The sequence below is a fragment of the Centruroides vittatus genome, unplaced genomic scaffold (assembly GCF_030686945.1).
Source record: "Centruroides vittatus isolate TY-2023 unplaced genomic scaffold, ASM3068694v2 scaffold_386, whole genome shotgun sequence".
Lineage (NCBI taxonomy): Eukaryota > Metazoa > Arthropoda > Arachnida > Scorpiones > Buthidae > Centruroides > Centruroides vittatus.
This window is the reverse complement of record NW_027122706.1, coordinates 5,812,998-5,834,167: the sequence shown is the minus strand read 5'-3', so window position 1 is coordinate 5,834,167 and position 21,170 is coordinate 5,812,998. Positions and strand designations below refer to the sequence as shown.

Below are 21,170 nucleotides of genomic sequence, written 5' to 3'. Positions count from 1 at the left end.
CACATTTAATAGCCAAACAAAATTTCATAAACTAATTAAATATGTAAGGATTTGACTTATATTTAAAATAAACATCTGAACTGTTAATTTTAAATTTCATTTAACATTTAAACAAACCAATAGCATAGAAAAATTAATGAATGTATTAAATATACAGACCAACTTACTTTAATGATGTATTTTTATCATCATCCTTATTTTGATCATTATTTTTATCCTTAGCTATATCACTCATTCCTTTTAATATTTTGGCTTGGTCACTATCTGCTTCTCCTTCTTTCCGTCGTCTTAATCGCATTTTCCTTGCAATTGGATCTTTGCTATGTGCTATGTTTATTAAAAATAATACATTTACTTTAAAAAGATCATATACACATTTTCATATTATAGTTAATACATAAAAGAAGTTATCATTTGGGATAACATTCCATAGAATTAAACTACTTGATTAAAGTAAATCATAATGATAATTTTTATGTTATTAATTTATTAGATAGTTTTTAAAATAAACATTGCATGCCACAATAATGAACAATTGTTTAACAACAACAAACTATATAGATGTGTGTGTGTGTGTGTGTGTGTGTGTCATTCTAATAAATCATTTAATTGCAAAGTGATGGTATAATATATTTTATTCCTGCAAATCATTAATATTCAGTAATATTTAGCATTAAAATAGTTCTGTGAATTTGAAATTGCTTAGTAAACTTTTATCAATGAGAAGGTTCCATCACTACATCTCATATATGAGTCCAAGAATAGTAAACTTTTATATATGCATGCAAATAGGCATATTTATTTTTACAAAATTATGCACATCAAAACTTTGGAGTTCAAGCTATGTATAAAGAAATAATATTAACTTCAGTTTGAATAATTTAAAAAAGCTGATTAAAAAAAATGACAAGAAACTGAACTAAGTCTAACCAGAATAAAGAAAACTAAAATTAATACAAACTGGACTTAAATTGTCTTTTTTGATGTTATTTGTATATCATTTACTTCATTAAAATAATGGTTATGTCATTAGAATTACTATTTTGAATTTCTTATTAATGTTTCATGTTGAAATGTTTTAAAATACTGCAGTTATTAATTATTGTTGAAAAATTTTATCAGTGTTCTCTCCGCATTGGTCAATTGACCAGCTAAATATTTCTTCCAACTAGTTAAATAAAAATAAAATTAATTAAAAAAATTAATTTTTTTCTTAGTGCTTTTAAAAAGTTAACTATATCAAGAATTAATATGCTATTGCATATTTTAGTATTGTTTTGTCATTAATAATTGAGATTTGTAGAGAAAACTGCACACATTATCTGTAAAGGAATCCTATTTTTGTTTATATTAAATAGTCCTTTATTAAATTAATTTCAATATATTAATACATCCAAATATAATAAAATACTGAAAAAAATTCATCTAAATATTTTAAATTTTTATATAATTTTTTTAAAATTATTTTTTAATTACAAAATAAAAACATACCAGGAGTTGATACTGGAGTAACAGGAGCTGCACCAGCTAATCTCAATTGATTATTCAGTGAAAAATCAATATTATAAAACTCCATTCCACTGCCTTTTAATAGTTCATGGGGTTTAGGAGGCATAATAAGGTCAGGATTGTCCTTTAAATCTAAAACTTCTAAATCAGTCAGCAGATGTATTGCTTCTGGTAAAGTTATCAATCGGTTGTGAGAGAGTACAAGTTTCTTAAGTCTACCACATCTTTTTCCATTTGTCAAAATTGTTATATAAAATAGTAAAACAAAAAGGAATAAATTAAATTAAAATACATACATATATAAACACAAAACCTTACATATATATTTATGAACATAATACATGTTTTATATCATTCATGTATTTTAACAAGCCATTAAAAATTTTATAGTATACTGAAATCAATTTACCTACACAGTAAAATTCAAATTCCTACCTAGTTATATCATATCCAGCTTAATAATTTTTCTGCCTATTAACAATTTTAATATTTAAATACAGTTAAGAATTTTGAAATTAACCTAAAATCCAACTTTTTTCATGATACAGAATTTTTCTTATAAAATTGAAATTACTTTCTAAACAAATCACAACTGCTAATTATACATGATATTATCTATTCATCTGTTTCTTATGAAAATAAAGGCTATTGGCAATAAATATAGCAATTAGATAAATATTAATTTTTTTTCATTTATAATAATATAATTTATTTGAAGAATATCAAAAATACTTTTATATTTTAATCATGTTTTTCAAATATAAATTTTGTTAATCATCATCAGTCATTGAATTTTATCAGAATTTGCTTGTCCAAAATATAAGTTAAAATTCACTTATAAAACAGTATATTGTTATCATAGTTCAGTTAGTTTTCACTATCTTCAAATAAATAGGCACTTTTAAACCATATTTTCATGCTACCAGCCTCAACAAGTGACTGATAATGTTCAATCAATCATTTTCAGCCTTAATCAGTTCTTTAAAATGATTAACATTTAATGTATAATCATTATTTGTTCACAGTACAGTAATTTAAATTTCTGACAGGTTTTATTTCACTTATATGCTAGTTGTTGTTAAAAACAGTACAGTAATACCTCAGTTTTCATTGACTTCAGTTATTGTCAGTTTCAGTTTTCATTGATTTTTTACCATAAAAAAATTTGTCTCGGTTTTCGTTGGTTGTCTCAGTTTCGTTGGTGTGCCCAAGTTACCTCGCTGCTAATTTTGCAAAAACAAAAGGCAGCCCTTGCATTTTCCTGCTCAGCATGGCGTGGCTTCTTGTTTTGTGAGCATTATCCCACAAGTCTAGCCTTTCCTTTCCTTTTAGCTCCATCATGGGACCAAAGAAAGTTTCCAGATCCAGCAGCACTTGAAAGAAAGCAGCCAGGAACATTATCAAATTGAAGGAAATCATTGAAAAATATGAGAGTGGCATTAAAATTGCTGAAATCAGCCAAATATACAGTACAAGAAGTTGCCATCCACGATAAGTTCCAAGTTTTTGGATTTTGTCAATTGTTTTCGGATGGATTATCGATGAAAACCAAGGTATCACTGTACTGAAAAAAGTGCGGGCAAACAATACTGACTAAATTATTTATTAAATTGATAAATATTCAAGTTATATAGTTTTATTTATTTTTTACCTCCATTTAATGCCAGAGATAATAAAACCAAAATTTCCACTAATTATCATATTATTTACTTACCCACACTTAATGTCTTGAGTTAGTTATTATCAATGCATGTAACTTTCTATGTGGTTACCATAAGTGGATTCTACTAAACATACTAATTCAAACTTTACTTCTCATTAAAACCACAAATTTATTAATTAAACATCAGTATTATTACTGTATACACTTTATATTCAATTTTCAATATAAACATTTATTTAAAAATTTTCATTATTTTGTTTTAATTATGTGTAGTTTCTAAATTAATGATAAATTGTTGTAATATCTAGCAAACTTAGAAATACATCAGTGAATAAAAAATAAGTAAAACCTAAAACTGTACATCTGAAAATTTATATACAATAACTTATATATTACCTGACAACTCCTTCTGGAATCATTTCTAAATTGTTATTTGCAGCCATAAAGACTTCAAGATTGTGCAATTTGCCAATTCCAGATGGTATTCCTTCAAAATCTAAATTATTATCATTTATATATAATCTTCTTAGTTTTGTTAGCCTGCATAAAGTAGCCTGTAGATAAAAATTTATAAATAATTCATTCAATATTGTTATTAATTTTTAATAAAAATTATAAAAAATTATATTATTACAGTAGAGCATCGTTTATCCAAAATGTCAGTTAACCGAAAGCTTTCTAGTCGGACTGTGTCGTGCTGAATTGAACGTTTTTGATACTAGATTAACTTCTAAAGTATAATTTTTTGTTTTTATATTTTTCAATATATTTATTTTGTTTGTACAAAATAATCAAATAATTTTTAACAATACAATAGCCTCGATTATTATTATAAAAATTTTTGTTAGGCTTAAAATTGACGAAAATTCAGCACAAAGCAACGCGCAACGAAGAAAAATTCAACACAAAGTGACACGCAACAGAGAAAAATTTCAACATCGGATAGGTTAATATATTTTTTCATACATAATCGGTTATCCGAAAAACCCCAGTCCCCAATTGATTTGGATAAATGATGCTCTATTGTATTTATAATAAAATTTTATTAGTATAGCTAGTATAGAGTTTTTTATGAAATTTTAATAATTATCTTTCATTATAGAGAAATTATCATTCTCCTTTACAATATATCTTATGAATAAACTTTCTACTACTATAAAATGTGTAATAACTTAAATTTATAATCTAAATTCAAAATATGATCACCTATGTGGTAAATCCAAATAATAATTTATTACTAAAATTGTTTTCAAGTAATTTTAATAATAAATAATTCACTTTTTGTATTTTCACATATGGATACTTTTGACATTTGTTACATATTTTTGCAAGTTTGTTTTAATCATAAACACGTATAATTTGTTAATTTTTTCAACAGATTCAAAACTGGCTATTCTTATAATAAATTAGCAAATAATTTTACTTAAAGCATCTTTCATCCAGATCTGGGCTGTATTTTAATTATTTCTAATATTTTGGAAGTATTTGGAGTTTTATTTGAAACACCTCAGCTAGAAGGTTAAAGTATTTGAATTTCAAACTGGTATTTAAACAGCTGTTTAATACATTGTCATTAAGTTATACCATTCTATGATACATTCAGAATATATAACAAATTATTTATAACTACATATTAATATCATTTATAATTCTCACAAAAAAAACTACATAAATCAATAATTCAACTTACAGGAAGAGCTGTTAATTTATTTCTTGACAAATTTAATGTTTCTAAATTTTTCCAATTATCTAAATTAAACAGAAAAAAATTAAATATTAAAATATAATTTATATTAAAATTTTTTCAATTCAGAATTTAATATTCAAAATGTTTCTTTTCAAAAGTCATTAGTTCAAATGTTTCAAAAAATATTAATTCTTTATAGTTAATATAAAACTTTTGATAATGTTTAAAAAATCAATACAGTGGCAAACATATTTCAAATTTAACTCATTCCAGGAGGACATTCAAACTCTGAATTGTTTGAAGTGCAGATCCATTTTTACAATTAAGAATAATGGAAAGCAAATTAATTTGTTCCTTCACCTTAAACAATACCCATTTTGATAAATTTAAAACAGCCTAATATACATAGGGTAAAAATAGCACAATTAAATGCAATTAAAACAAGAAATTAAAATATAAAAATAATAAATATGTAAATACTGTATAATAAAATGAAAATTGCATTTACTAGTTTTGGCAACTTAAACATGGCCACTAGATCTGTCACAATTGTACCACTTTCTTGTTTTCCAATAAGTTCCTTTTACACTTTAATCATCGATACAACAACTTTCCTCTTAGGCTCCATTGCTTTCATACTTTTCTTGGATGCAATGGATAATAGGTAAGAGTTTATATATATATATATATATATATATATATAATAGCTAAACAAAACTAAAGCAAAAAAAAAAAAGGAACTGAAAACACAAAAGCATAACACAACAGATGCTTTCACAGCAAGAACAAGAGACAATTTGGGTGTACAACAGATGGCATTTATACAGTGAGTGCATTTTTTCATTGCACACACAGTTCAAACATAAAAGCATCATTCAAACTCAGACTGAATTTCTCTCAAATTTAGCATTCAAACTCTGGAATGTTTAAAATTAGTCATTCGAAATATGAGATACCACTGTTTATATTACATTTATTATTATTTATAAATTTGTTTTCTTATTCATTTTAGATGGAGCTTTCAAATATTGTAATAAAATTTTTTCTGTAGATTTTTTACAATGTTTTTAAAATTAAAGCTAGCATAAAAGTTCTTTAATATGTATCTACTATCTTTAATTTTTCAAACAGTATTACATATATCTCATATCATTTATATATTTATTTAAACAAAGTGGTAAAAAAGTAATGAACAAACAAGTATGAAACATATAAACAAAGATGAAAAATTTTATAAGAATATCTCAACTTAGTTCTTTATCCATTTTAATAAATTATAACTGGTTAATATAAATATTCAAAAATAATCAAGTTATTTACCAGCAATGGGATTATAGAAATAAACATTTTTGTTCTTCTTCAGTGACCATCGTCAGCTTACAAATTAATCAAACAGTTTAAATTAAAAGAACAATTTGAACAATTCCAACTTAAAAATATTCTGATACCATAACTGACATTTATACTTGAATTTAATCTTGATTCTCAACATTAAATTTGTAATAAATTAAATTTAAAACATTATCAAAGTATTGTATGTAGTATATTTCCACTTTATGACCATTTAAGAATTGCATTTTTACGACTGGTATGATTTACTCTATGAATGTATAAGTTATAATAATCCTTGCCATATGATATTATATGGTTCAAACTGTATTTTCAGAAATGTAACCTGAATTTATGACAGTCCATGAAAAATATTATAGCATGCTTAGCAATTGATTGCAGAAAACAATTAGTTTGTAAAATTAAGTGTTATTGTTTTTACAGCTTAATTAGTTTATCATTAAAAAAAATTGATTATGTACAGTACATTTATTCTACAGTAAGTGAAAATATACAAGATCACATAGAATTGTAACCTGATGATTATATTAGTCTATGTAATTTTGCATTGTAAAATATGAACATACGTTCATCATCTATCATTTATTCCTTATTTTTACCTTAAATATATACTGACTGTTGTATTTATATGAATATTTCAAGACAATTAAGAAATCAAAATTATGTATTATTTTGAAATGTATACAAAGTATATAAATTCAACAAAAACACATCTTGCAAAATTATATAATTAAATTAATTTCTTCAAAAAAATATGACAGAAAACAATTACAAAGAAAATAATGTTAATATAATCTAGTGATAAAAGCATCCTTCCTATCTAATAACTTCACCCAATAAAAAACACTCCTTTTTTACCTTAATCCTATCACTTCTTTAAAACTGTTATTATTTCTTTATACCCTTTCCTCATTTTGAAGCAGTTTCGTTGGCAAGTACCCTATTACTCAATAAGGGATTTACTGTAAAATAAGTACTACAAATACTACAAAAGACTCATGTTGATAACAGAAAACAATTACTTTTGTTTTAATAATAAACTTTTTCATACTTATTTCAGAACAATACTGTAATATTTCATAAGAAATAATACACTCATGTCCATAATTTAAGGAATTTACAATTACACATATTAGCTACTGCTGTAAAAAAACAAAATGCAAGTAGAAATGCTTTGTGGCAACTTCTGAAAGGAGTGATGTAGGTGTGTGTGTAAATTTAATAAGGGAATTGGTGTAAAAGCATTTTCTATCCATTCGGGCAATTGGTGTTGTAAGAGATCATTATTGTATTGCACGTGAAAATGTTATTAACATTATTTGTACATAAATATAGTAAACACGAGATAGCACAGGAAAGATAAACATACAACATTCTCTGATGTACATTTAGGACTGTTGTAAGAACTAGGATTATATTAGGGAACATTTTAATGTTTAAAATGTTTTAGAAAATTAATTTAGCTTAAAATGTTATTTTATTTTCAAATGAAAAAGAAGAAAAGTTTATCAGAATACATCATCTTTAACTTCCTATGAATCAGAGGAAGTTGGGAAGTTCTTTCTAAAATGCAAGTTTAGGAGTGACTGAAACGAATCGTAGAAAAACTCCATTGGTCCACTGATTTGATATAAAAGATGGAGGTCACCTTTTTTTCCATGCTTTTAGTCATGCACAGCCATGCTTCTAGTCACAAGCTCTAGTTAGCCCTCTGAATAAATTCAGCCTTATTTTTGGTGCATCAATCCCACCATTAGAAGAATGATATGAGAAGTCACCACAAACACAAAAACGGTTCTTGCAATACATCCCCAGGTAACAATAATAATTATTGTAAGCTCTTTCTCGTATTAGTGGTTTGAACAAGGAATCATTTAAGTAGATGAATACATTCGTTTTATTATTTTATTGGTTAATTGACATTCATTTGATATTTTAATCATTTAATTGATATATAGAATTGTAACCCATTCTTTATATTTTTATATAAATAAATATATTTAATTTCAGATTCATTTAATGTCTATGTCCATTTTTAAATCAGTAGCTCTCTTCTCTGACATAATACCACTTGGACTAAATTTGAATTAAGACCTTCTTCTTATCGCAAGTTAGAACACAATACAAAATATTAATTCTAACTGGTGTCAGGCTCCTGACATAAGAGGATATTTTGCAATCTCTCAGTCTCCTATCTTAAACTTAGACTGTCCTGATTATAGTAAGCATGATCTCATGGTCCCCAATCTCACATTGTACTGTGCTTAAATAAATTAATTAACTCTTGATTTCAACTAAAAAGTAACTTTTTTAACAATAAGACAATTTTAATGAAAAGGTAAATTTAAAAATTTTCAAATAAACTGTTTTTCCCCCTTGAAATAAAATCAACTGTATAAAGACAAGATTAGTTCTCTTTTGTCAACCACATTATTTTGAAATTGCATAAAAATGGATCATGTAAAATGAGGGATAGGTATACTGTACTCATTAGAATGAAGGCCAACTGAGCTCCACAGTAGCAACTGGTATTTTGTTGTTTATTCCAGGAAATTTAATCCTGGCTATCTGGTTCAGAAATAAGTGTGTCAGTCAGTACTTCAGTTTACACTCATAAGATATCTTATGTACACAAAAGAAGTAGGACCAGTTCTATGGTCCTGTTAATGGACTCTGTGGATACTACCATACATGGAGTAGGAGTGGATAAGAAATCTTAAGTGGAGAGGTATAACAGTACTTTTATTTTGAAAGTTCCTTATTGTATTCAATTTTTACAAATGTCAGTGTAAACAAATTTTAGCTCATTTTAAACATCATTGGTGGTCCAAGTTGATTAATAAACAAAAGTACTGCATAATGTTTAACTAAACACTTATTTACATGTATAAATGCTAATCTAAACTCTAAGCATTTATAGATTGAAAAAATGAAATTTCACATAATACATTTATTGATTTTTTGGTCATTAATATGTTCTACATACTTTTTAACTTAACCAAAAATAATATAAAATTCCATTTCAGTTTCTGATGTGGCTGCAAAATCCAGTTTTGGTCAGACCTATCTGTGAAAAATATATATCCAATACCTGAGGAAAAGTATCGATACCAGTATTGGATACAAGAGATAGTATTGAGTACAAAAGATACTCAGTATCAAAGAAAACTATTGATATAGTATCGGTATCAGCAGTCAGATTATCAAGATATCCCTACTTGCATTAAATATAAGTGGCATTACATGCCTGTGGTAATTTAGACATTATTTTTAACATATTATGTCATGTGAATCATGTGTTAATAATATATTGCAATATGAAATATTTTAAGATAAATATATGATAATATAATTTTTATCAATAAACAAAAAATGCATTCCTTGTGTTTCTCTCACGGTTTTATTGATTATTGAAAATACTATAGAAATTCATCCAAATTTATGCTCTTTAAATATTACAAGATTAAAGTGAGTAAAATATAAAAATTAAGAAAAATGCAGACAAATGCATTTTTATGTAAAGTTGTCTTACATAAATCAATTGAATTAAACCTAAAATTACAGTATTTTATTAATAAGTAAAAGAAAAAATTCTGTATAAAGACTTGATTAATACAAATTACAGTACAATTTTGGTTATCCAATATTCTGTTTTAAGTAATGGCAGCACAACATATACGAGGTGAACAGTAGACATAATATTTGTAAAATGTTCCCTTATTGCAGCAAGAAAGAAAAATACAAGTAAAAAAACACATACAATTATAGAATTTTAAAACAATACAAATTATTTATTAATTTCAATCATAATACTGTTTAATTCTATGCTTATATCCTATATCATAATAGCATATTAATAATAATTAAAGCCCTGAAATTCCAAAAGTTACATAAATGTTTTAACAGACAACTCAGAGTGACTGAGAGTTTGAATTTAAATTCTTCTCTAAATGTCTTTCACATGTATCAAAATTTAATTAAATTAATTAATTTACAATACAGATAAATTATAATTATTAATATCTTAATTCTACTATAAAATTTTTGACATGTTATTTGGTAATATTTTGTATTTAACTGAATTTTAATATTGTTTTCTTAATTTTGCTACAATTATAGTGATACTGTAAGACTATTTTATAATAAGACAATAATAAAAATACAATAAAATGTTTCTTCATTTTATAAATAAAATTGTTTCAATTATGTAAAAACAATTAAAATAAAAAAAGGCACTTTTTTTCTTTAGCATATTTTAAATTTACAATGTTAATATATAAAAATTATTTATAAAAAGCCTTTTAAATCTTACCTCCAATTTCAGCAGAAATTTCAGTAATACAATTATCACTTAAATTAAGTCTTTTTAAGTTAACCAAAGTATATAATGCATCTGGGATTCTAGGCAAAGCATTTTGAGAAAAATCCACATCTAAATGAAAATAAAATAATTATAATGATTATTTTTCAAATTTGAAATTAAAAATTTTTCATACAATAATAGAACATTATTTAAATGAAATGACATTTACAAAACTCTTTGTATTAAAAATATGCAGAATTTATTGCAGCTTTATTACTACTACTTTGTACATGAATCATAATTAGAATTATAGATCAAATTTTAATATTTGCTTTTTGATGCTTCCTTAATGAAATGTGCATCTCTCTCTCATAACATGTTTTCTCTTATTAAAAAAGAAAAACTTCAGATGATCTATTATTATTTATTAGAAGTAAATGTTAAAAATGTAAATACTTGGTAAACAGCAAAACAACAATACTTTTTATATTGTTTGTAATATAATGAATGGCATTATTATTATAAATTCTAAAATAAAAATTCTCATAACAACTAATGTTATTAATAACTTTCAATACTATTTTCAATAAGATCATTTCATAAGAATAAAACACCTACTGTATAAACTATTTTTATATTTCTTTTTATAAGTTTTACAATTTATTTGAAATTTCTTGCTCAAAAAAACTTTATTTGATATCATCTTAGGGCCGTCCATAAATTACATAAGGTATTTTCGGGTGGGTGGGGTCAAGGATTTCTTGCAATTTCTTACTCAGGGGTAGGAGGGTAATAGATCTCATCTTATGTAATATTTTTATTTTTTCTATCTCGTTTAGAGGTGGAGTTTTGAATTTGACTTCAATTTGGTGGTTTCTATTAAGAACGTTCATTGTACTAATGCCATCTTGTGTGATGTGATAAAATAATAACACTAGCAGACTCATGCTGTACACATTTTTTATCACGGGAAAAAGGCTGTGTGGTGGTTTTTCTCTTTTTTTTTATTAGAATAAGTACACCACTCCTATGGATGTATAACACTAAGAATACATAAACCAAATTTACATGATACAAAGTAAACATAAAATTAGTATTTGGCTTTTAGTGAAATCTGAAATGTAAAACTAGATATTAGAAATTATAAATAGTCTTTTCTTCCATGTTTTTTGAACATAATTGTAAAAAGTATCAAACAGTGGCTTCTGAACAAACTTATCTAGTGGACATGGCCACCTGAAACCAAGCATAAAGAGTTCTAATTTCAGAATAAGTCTATGTTGATCGTAAATTGCGCAATGATAAATCATATGATCGAGGGTGTCTAGGTTTTCTGTAGAGCAAAAGCAAGAGGCAGTTTCTGCCCAGTTATACATCACCTGGTAGCTTCTAAAATTATCATGCTCAGTAAGTAGTTGAGCAGTAGCAAACGTTAAATCTCTAAGATGAGATCCTGCATTCAACACTAGGAAAATAAAGTTTTGTTATTCTACCAGTTTTACTGCTTAACCATTGTTGATTCCATTTTTGTATAGTGTTGTCATGAATATAATTTTTAAGGCTGCTACATGAGAGAGGGATGTGAGTGTAGTCAAGTCAGTGTCCTTTGCAGCTGACTTAGCCTCAAAGTTGGCTTTTTCATTTTCTAGTATTCCAGTATGGTCAGGAACAAAATATAAAAGTTATCTTATTTACAAGATTTTTAATATGGTGCTGGATATATGTGATATTAATCCCAATTGCTATTGCAATTGGGATTTAATAGAGCTTCTAGGACAGACTGAGAATCACTGTAAATGTTGATAGAGATTTGTTTGGTAGTGAAGTGGTCCACTGAATAGCTTGGTAGACAGCATCATCTTCAACTTGACAGATGGAGGTATGTGGGAGGTATCTGTACCTTCTAATATATTTTAGACAAAATATGTCAGTTTGGAGGAAGATACAGATACTCGAGTCCACATGAAGAGGGCTTTTGGACTCATCTGTGAAGATATTAATGTCTGCATGGTTATCCATGGAGGAAGCAGATGACACCAAATGTACCCTGGGGATAACCTTGTTTACAGGATGATGATCAGAGATAGGGTAATTGCAATGTGGTAGCATATGAACAGCTGTAGATAGGAATAGAGACTGTTGTTGAGCCTTGATGTTTGTAGATCTGATGAAGTAGTTTAGAACCTTTCCTACAATACATAGTGGCAAAAAAAGTAGCTCTGCTAGTGTCAGAGAGGCGTTAGTAGAAACAGTTCTGCAGCACTTTGAAATCCTGATGGCAAACTGTCTTTGAAGAGAGAGTAACTTACTTGCTAGTTACATGACCCCAGCTAGAGGCCGTATAAAGTAGCATTGGTTGTATTGCCCCATTATATAGAGTTTTACAAGCTTTATGATTTAGTCCCCAGATGCACCTAGCACATTTTAGCAGTATGTAGTTTATTTTCTTGGCCTTAGCCGAGATGTAATCAATATGGCAACAGAATGTGGTTTCTATCTATTCTCTCTTGTTTTATTTTGTATGACGTTTCTGTTTATATGTGCACTAGTTGGTTGATCTGTCAAAGTTTTTTGCGTCCTTTTTGCGAAAATTAAAATTTATATATAAATGAATATTATGGTGTTAATTAATGATGATGATGATAAAAAGATTGTTAATAATTAAAAAATAAAGTTCTTAAAATAAATTGTCCATTCAAATTCATTAAATTTTTATATTTTTAAATTTGTTCACATAAAGTCTTTTATAAATAATAGTATATATTAATTAACTAATTAATAATTATATATTTTGGACCTAAGGTTTTTAGGGTTTCATTAAAAAATTTTATTTTTGTTAAAATCTTTCTATAAAATCATGCCTAAATATTATGTAAGATAGGGAAGGAGAGGGGGATCAAAGAAAATATTACGGTTTCTTACACGGGTGGGTGGGGGTCTAGAATGGCCGAAATCGCCCTTATGTAATTTATGGACAGCTCCTTAAACAAAAAAAAATAACTGATTATTCAATTTTCTGCATTTCAAAATTCATTTTACTATGAATATTTAATAAATGAATCAAATGAATATAATTAAATGAATATTCAATAATAGTACATTTGTACATTAATTCCATTTTAAACGAATAAATAAAAGTTTAAAATACATAATAAATCCAATACTTTCACTAAAGTTTAAATTTAAAACAATAATGTTTTCTTATCAAAAAATAATCAAAAATTTTACCTGATAAATTTGTAATATTATCTAAGGTACATGGAATATTTGAAAGATTTCTTTGAGTATTACGCATATGTAATGTCTGCAAAGAAATTAATGCTGGAAGTTGCCTGAAAAATTTACAAAATAAAACTTACTTTATTAAACAAGTACAATGATTTTAAGTTATTATAATCTATATAATTTAGAAACCTCAAATTCTTTCAAATCTTTCATATAATTTGAGAATAGTTTAATACATATATTACTTCTATATTAATTTTTATAAACAGATATAGTTTTCAAAGTTGTATAACTGGTGAAAAATTGAATTTTGATTGCAAAAGAAATTAAAGTATCATTTTATTTATGGACAAAACCTCAAAGTCTCTGTATTCATTTAGAAATAAACTAAATTTGGGATGACATTAATCTTGAAATAAATAAATGTGATTAATAGAAGTTTGGTATTTTTATTTGTCAAGATTCAGACATTTTTTTAAACATAACAGTTTGGAACAAACTATGTAAAGCACAATACAGGTTTCAGAATGTGATCCTACAGTAAATCAACAAATAGACAGTATGAACTGGAGAGTTAATTTAAGAATACAGAAGGAAGCCTAGAAAGGAACAACGTAGACCTTGATTACACATGTTCATTTTTACCTAAGAATTTTAAAGTTATGCAATCCCAGAATAGGTTGCTTAACTTCATAATTATGTACAACAGCATTTTCCAATGTGGGATATGCAAAGCACTTCCATGATTACAGAGAAGGAAAATCTATGATAACTGCCAAATATTTTAAAATTTCTTTAAAATTAAAAAATAAATATTCACCATTGGTAAATAAAGCAATAACTGTCCATTACCATTTATAACTACAGTACATATATTTTCATCATAACACACAAATCTGAAAACACATGAAACTGTAGAATAGACTCGGCTAGTATCATACTTCGTAAAAACAGGAAAGAAGAGAGAAATTGTTTGTTCACTTTTCTGTCATTCTCTTCTCATATCAAAGTATGAAAGAATAAATGAGAAGTGTGCCTATGCTTACATTACTTTCAGTTAAAAAATATATGACAGTTTAGATGTACTTGAAGTACTTGCTGAAATCCTATCTTATTCATAAAATACTTTTAAAAAAAAAACCACATGCTTTTAATAAATTTGAGAAGAGAATGAAGGGTATTACAGATGAATTAAAAAGAAATTAGGGAAGATAGTCCCAAGGTAACATTTTCAATGTTTTATGCAAGTTCTAAATTAATATTTATTCAAAATTTGAAACTTCAAATTCAAGTAATTTATTATCAAAGATATACAGATAACGTATAAAAAATGTTAACAAAAATATCATTTTATTAATTTTCTTGATTAATAGCTCAAAGAATTGTGGATAATGAAGCCAAAAATAAGTAGAACTATCTTCTACTTAGACACAAACCAAAAGAGAATGGATGTATGTCATGAGTAATGTGTAAAATATAGCATATTTTCTCTTCTCTTTTCCAGTCTTACCATATAAAGTACAAATCAGCCTTTAACACTGAACTGATTTACATCTTTATCTTCAGTGGTTTCAGAAACTGTGCAAACTAAAACTAGAATAGATGTCACATTAATTAGTATCATTAATAAATATTATTAATGAGACTATTTTTTCTTGAATAGTTAAGTTTTTCTTGAGCACCCAAAAAATTGTTTGAGTGGACAACAGAATTTATATCCATTTTTTCATTATACTCTGTTGTTTCTGAAATATGAATTGGCAGTACTAATAATAATCCTTGTGGATAATCTAAATCATTTGAACACTTGTCAATATCTCCATTGTAATATTTAATTACAAAACGATTTATTCTTATTTATTTATTTATAATGTTATAAATGAAAATTTTTTATAACATTCTTTGCTAATTTTTAATCTATAAACATTGAAATAAAGGAGATACATGAAAATTTTTCCATTTTTGTGAGAGAAGTACATGAATTGGAAACGATTGGAAAAACACAAATTAGACAACTCCATGAAATGTCATTAGAAAATGTATTCTAATGACATTTCATGGAGTTGTCTAATTTGTGTTTTTCCAATCTTTTCCAATGTAACACTAAAATCAATTAAGAAGTCCACTCTCTATTCATATTTAAATATTTTTCAGGACTACCCATCCCATTATCAGAGTCCATGAGAAATGATGACAGATTCCTGGATTCTGATGATGGAACATGTAGTCTTGAAAACTGTGTAAGTCTGAATAGCGAGTGGATTCCTTAATCAATTATAGCACTGGAAACACTGCTGTATGAAGAGGAAGAAACTTCAGGAAGTTAAATCAAATAAAGTTTAGAAAACTTTGAAAAGTGAAAAAAATTTCAATCTAGTCTTAGGGCATGATGGCTAAAATAATGTCACAATTTAGCCACACTGCCAAGATAACTATTTAATCAACATCTTGAATAGAAGATAAACCAAGAGTGGAATGTTCCAAAATTAAGATTTTAGCAGCAAAGGGACCTTTTGCTGCTAAAATTAAAATAAATGTATTATTACTGTTATTAATCATTGTTATAATTTATTTTATATTTTAATATAAAAGTAACTATTAATAATAAATTTGGCAAAATTGAAAAATTAAAAATTAATTATAATTTTCAAAAAAAAAAATTAGTGAATAATTTTTTTCAAACAATAAAAGTAAAAAAAAAATATTGTTCCATTAATCTTACCTTAACTGATTATGTCCAAGAGGATTATTATTAAGTATTAGTGTTTGCAAATTGACTAGTCGTCTCATCTGGGGAGGAAGAGTTTCTGAAACATAAATTATATTTTAGATTATTTAACAAGCTAATTTTTATTAACACATTTGCAACAATGTGTATCACTGGTGGCTCATTTGCACCTTTCATCTTAGCCATTGTGCTTCATATAGTTGCATATCACTATAATAAAATGTAATGCTACTTAGCTGAATTATGTTTTTATATTATGAGTTTACCTTTCATAACCAGCTGGACAAAGTATCTTTATTAATAGACCAGGACATCTATATGTTAAAAATCATATAAATAGGTATAAAAGTTGTAATTTGTATGATTTTTATAACTATTTATATGATTTTTAATGCCTAAATGTCCTAGCCTTAATCAGGTATCATTTTTAAAGTAAAAACACTTTTTTGAATTATACAAATACATGAAGTAGAAATGTACTTAATGCACTTATGTGGTAAAAAATAAAATTTGTTATACTTTAAATGATTTATTGAAAAGAACAATCAAAAACTTATGAAATTGGACATTCCCAATAAAATTGAAACTACTTTTCTTTAAAAAAATAATTTATTCAAGTTAAGAATTCATTTTTAAGACAAAATAATTCTCTTTAGAAACACATTTAATAATATTAACAAAAAATTTTAAAAAGGCAAGCATAAAAATATGTAAACATTTAGCTGTATCTTTTTGTTGATTTTACTGAAACTTTACATTTGCCAAGTTGATGAGAAGATTTTGATAATATTCTACTAGATATGGAGTGTCATTGAATTAGATATTTTGATTTCTAACTAAAGACCAGAAATTACTGCTGCATATATTTATTTTCTACAATCACAGCATGAATAACACATGTTGACAATGCTTCTTCCAAGAATAAATTCAAAAATAATTTCTTTAAGCATGAGCCACTGATGGTACACAATTGGCAAAATGTAAGCAGTTTAATAATTATCCATCATGTACTATCTGTGGACACACACAAAGAAAACGATCATTATAATCTAATTCACCACAAATAGTACTCTACAACATACCTACTACTCTAAAACCAATTTTAAATACACAAAATATTGTATAGGTTTCAAATGATTGTCTTGTATGATAATTTCTTTTTTCATTCATCTACACATTTCTGGAGAAAATGTATAGGTGAATGAAAAAAATTCTTTACATAACAAGCATGTTAAAAAAACTTCTATACAAAAAAATTTTCATTTTATTAATATAATTATTTTAAAGATTTAAATAGCAACTCTTAGTACTTTTCAAATTTATGTATAAAAAAGTTACCATTAATTATTGGAAACAAATACAGTATTTTAAAATACATTTAGATATCAAATAAATAAATCATAAAAACTTATTAAGCTGCTATGATATTATAACTATTAAATATCAGTAATATCAATAAAATATTTGTAAAATTATTTAACTTCTCACATTATATCACAAAAATATTTAATAATAAAAATTTTTGCAGTAAAACTTTATTAATATCTAATAATTACATATAAACTAAACTCAACATATAGTCATAAACAAAAAAATACCACCTGATTTTAAACATGCTATAATATAGCAAATAAAGATATTACACAATTTGGACAAAAGGTAAATAGTTGAACTGCCAATTTAATAATCAGAAGTAAATTAATTCAGAATTTTCTGGAAAAACATTGATCCAGAATGGAACTCAAATCTGCAACTGCAGATGCATTGACAATTACACTACCCAGACCACTGTCTAATTTTAATTTAGAAGATATACAATATAGCAGGGGTGGGTAGACCGCGGTCGACCAGTCGACTGCAAAGGTTTTGAAAGTAGCCCGCAAAGCTAAAGTTGAACAATTTGCTTTCACTTAAATTATTGTTTAAAAATCTTAATTCAATAATTTATTCTTACAATAATAGACTGTCTGTGCAATGTACCCATACTGTTTGTGTTTATCCCGATGCAAATGAATCTTAACTTTTAAATTAATTGTAGTCGCAACGCATGTGCATATAAATGGCAATCGCCAAATTTTGAAAAACTTGCTGCACTTATGCAATGTCAGATTTCGTCCAATTAAACATTTTTATTCATTTGCTTATTCACAGTGTATTTTTTTTAAGTTAATAAGTATTTCATCTCAAAAAATAAACAAATTATAATTAACATTTTTTTCTTTATTTGCTAAAATTTTTTTGTGTATTTATTTCTTTACATTGTAATTTTTTTAATTTAATAATTATTATTGTGCTTCATGAAATAAAAAAATATATATGAACAAACGTCATCAGCTAACCTGTAATATATAAAGCTACCACCAACCAAAGCCGAAATTATCAAGCTGGAAACAGCTATATTAATTATAAATTACAAGATAGTTTGCTATTAGAGTGTGGCATTAGGCGCCATCTCTTGCTAAATTTAATAATTATAATTTAATTAAATAATTTAGACCAAACTGGAAGAAAAGAATCGGCCCAAAGTGGGACTCAAACCCACCCGCAACTTCTGTTATCCATGCAGACATGTTACCAATTACGCTACCTGGACCTTTGGTCCGATCTCCTCTTCCAGTATATCTAAGTATAAGCTATGATCATCGACGGCCATTACAACGCCGGCTGGGGACACATCAAGTGCCACGTCCTCTCCAAGGCACTCACTTTTCTTCCAGTTTGGTCTAAATTATTTTAAAATTATTTAATTAAATTATAATTATTAAATTTAGCAAGAGATGGCACCTAACACCACACTCTAATAGCAAACTATCTTGTAATTTATAATTAATTAGCTGTTTCCAGCCTGATAATTTCGGCTTTGGTTGGTGGTAGCTTTATATATTACGGGTTGGCTGATGATGTTTTGTTTATATATATATATACGCCTTGCCGGACTTGCGATGGCCAGTTGAGTGCCTTGAAGAGGACGTGGGCACTTGATGTGTCCCCAGCCAGCGTTGTAAGGGCCGTCGATGGTCGTAGCTTATACTTAGATATACTGGAAGGGGAGATCGGACCGAAGGTCCAGGTAGCATAACTGGTAACATGTCTGCACAGGTAACAGAAGTTGCGGGTTCGAGTCCCGCTTCGGGCCGATTCCTTTCTTCCAGTTTGGTCTAAATTATTTAATTAAATTATAATTATTAAATTTAGCAAAAGATGGTGCCTAACGTCACACTCTAATAGCAAATTATCTTGTAATTTATAATTAATATAGCCGTTTCCAGCCCAATAATTTTGGCTTTGGTTAGTGGTAGCTTTAAAAAAATATAATTATTTGTTTTCTTTATTTGCCATAATATTTTTTTAGTTGAAATTCTTGTTAATTATTTATTAAAATATCTATGAAAAATTTGAAAATTCCTAAAATTGTTTGCCTGAATATGGGCATAGTCGCCCGCAGACTATATTTTACCGAAAAAGTAGCCCCTAAGGGATAAAAGTTTGGCCACATCTGCCATATAGAATAGTATATAATTACTATTGATTATAATACATAAATCCTGTTGATTTATAACTATTAGCAAGTGACTTGTATGGTTTTATCTTTCAAATTAGTTGGTCTGGAAGCAAAGATCCAAAATATAGGTTCAGATTTTGTTAGACTTATAATTTTGTAAATAAATTTTTTGTGTCATTTTGCTATTTTGTTGCAAAGGGACCTACCATTAGAAATTATACTTTATAATTATTATTCATAATGAATTCTGTTTGCATTATACTGTGTATAAATTTACTATATAATTTTGTTTTGTATAATTACATATTATGTTTGAAAAAGCAAACTGTCCAAAAGCTAAAGACTGCCTACATTTTATTTCATTTCTACATATAAATAACTATTTAATAAAGATTTTGTACCTACCTAATCTATTATTGCTTAGATCTAAATAAAGTAAATCTGTTAAACTGACAAACAATTGGTTGGGAATAGATTCAATACTGAAAAAGAAAAACAATTAGTAAATTAAGATTTATATAATTTAAGTTCTAAAATATATTTAGTTAAAAGTATATAAATCAAAATAATCTTACAAAATGAAATTATACCCATTCTTTATAAAAAATTTGCAAAGATTGTTACAAAAAAAATCACTTTACCGATATAAAATTTAGTAAAATAATTTGTTCAAATGATTGTCTTATATGATGATTACTTTGGGTCTTTTCCATTTGATGATCAATTATACACTGCTTCTCTTTATCACTATTTTCTTTGCATCATTTCTTTACCTATTTTTCTGCATTTTCATTATTATGTTTCTCATACTTTTATACTTAATTAGACTATACCTGATACATTATTTTAAATGAAAAAATTGGATCAAACACAGATATGATCAAATCAACATGGGTGAACATTAAATGTGAAATAAACAAAGATGTAGTTCAATTTGTACAGTACTTTACTGGATTTAATGCCTGTGTGTTCAGTATGATATAGAGAAATAATGTGCAATGACTTGTCAAACTAAAAAAAAAAAAGACCCTAATACATTTAATAGTACTTCCAAACAACACAGAGATAAAATGAGATTTATTAAATACAATTTTTAAATTTAATTTATTTTCCAAACAAAAATTTTGAAATAATTTAATGCATTTATAAAGAAAATATTGGTGTATCAAATTATTGGCGCACACTATTTTTATCTACAATATT

General features: G+C 26.4%; 1 protein-coding gene across 1 annotated transcript in view; it reads right to left on the bottom strand.

Moving 5' to 3' along the window:
• The window catches only part of fliI (FLII actin remodeling protein), a 102,273-nt gene that overhangs the window by 64,002 nt on the left and 17,101 nt on the right, over nt 1-21,170 (bottom strand). The window contains exons 5-12 of the mRNA XM_067286724.1: nt 20,373-20,449; nt 16,460-16,544; nt 13,741-13,844; nt 10,522-10,641; nt 4,863-4,921; nt 3,569-3,726; nt 1,492-1,733; nt 168-327 (exon numbers count right to left, since the gene is read on the bottom strand). Coding sequence (XP_067142825.1) covers nt 168-327; nt 1,492-1,733; nt 3,569-3,726; nt 4,863-4,921; nt 10,522-10,641; nt 13,741-13,844; nt 16,460-16,544; nt 20,373-20,449 — 1,005 coding nt within the window. The remainder of the gene's footprint in view (nt 1-167; nt 328-1,491; nt 1,734-3,568; nt 3,727-4,862; nt 4,922-10,521; nt 10,642-13,740; nt 13,845-16,459; nt 16,545-20,372; nt 20,450-21,170) is intronic.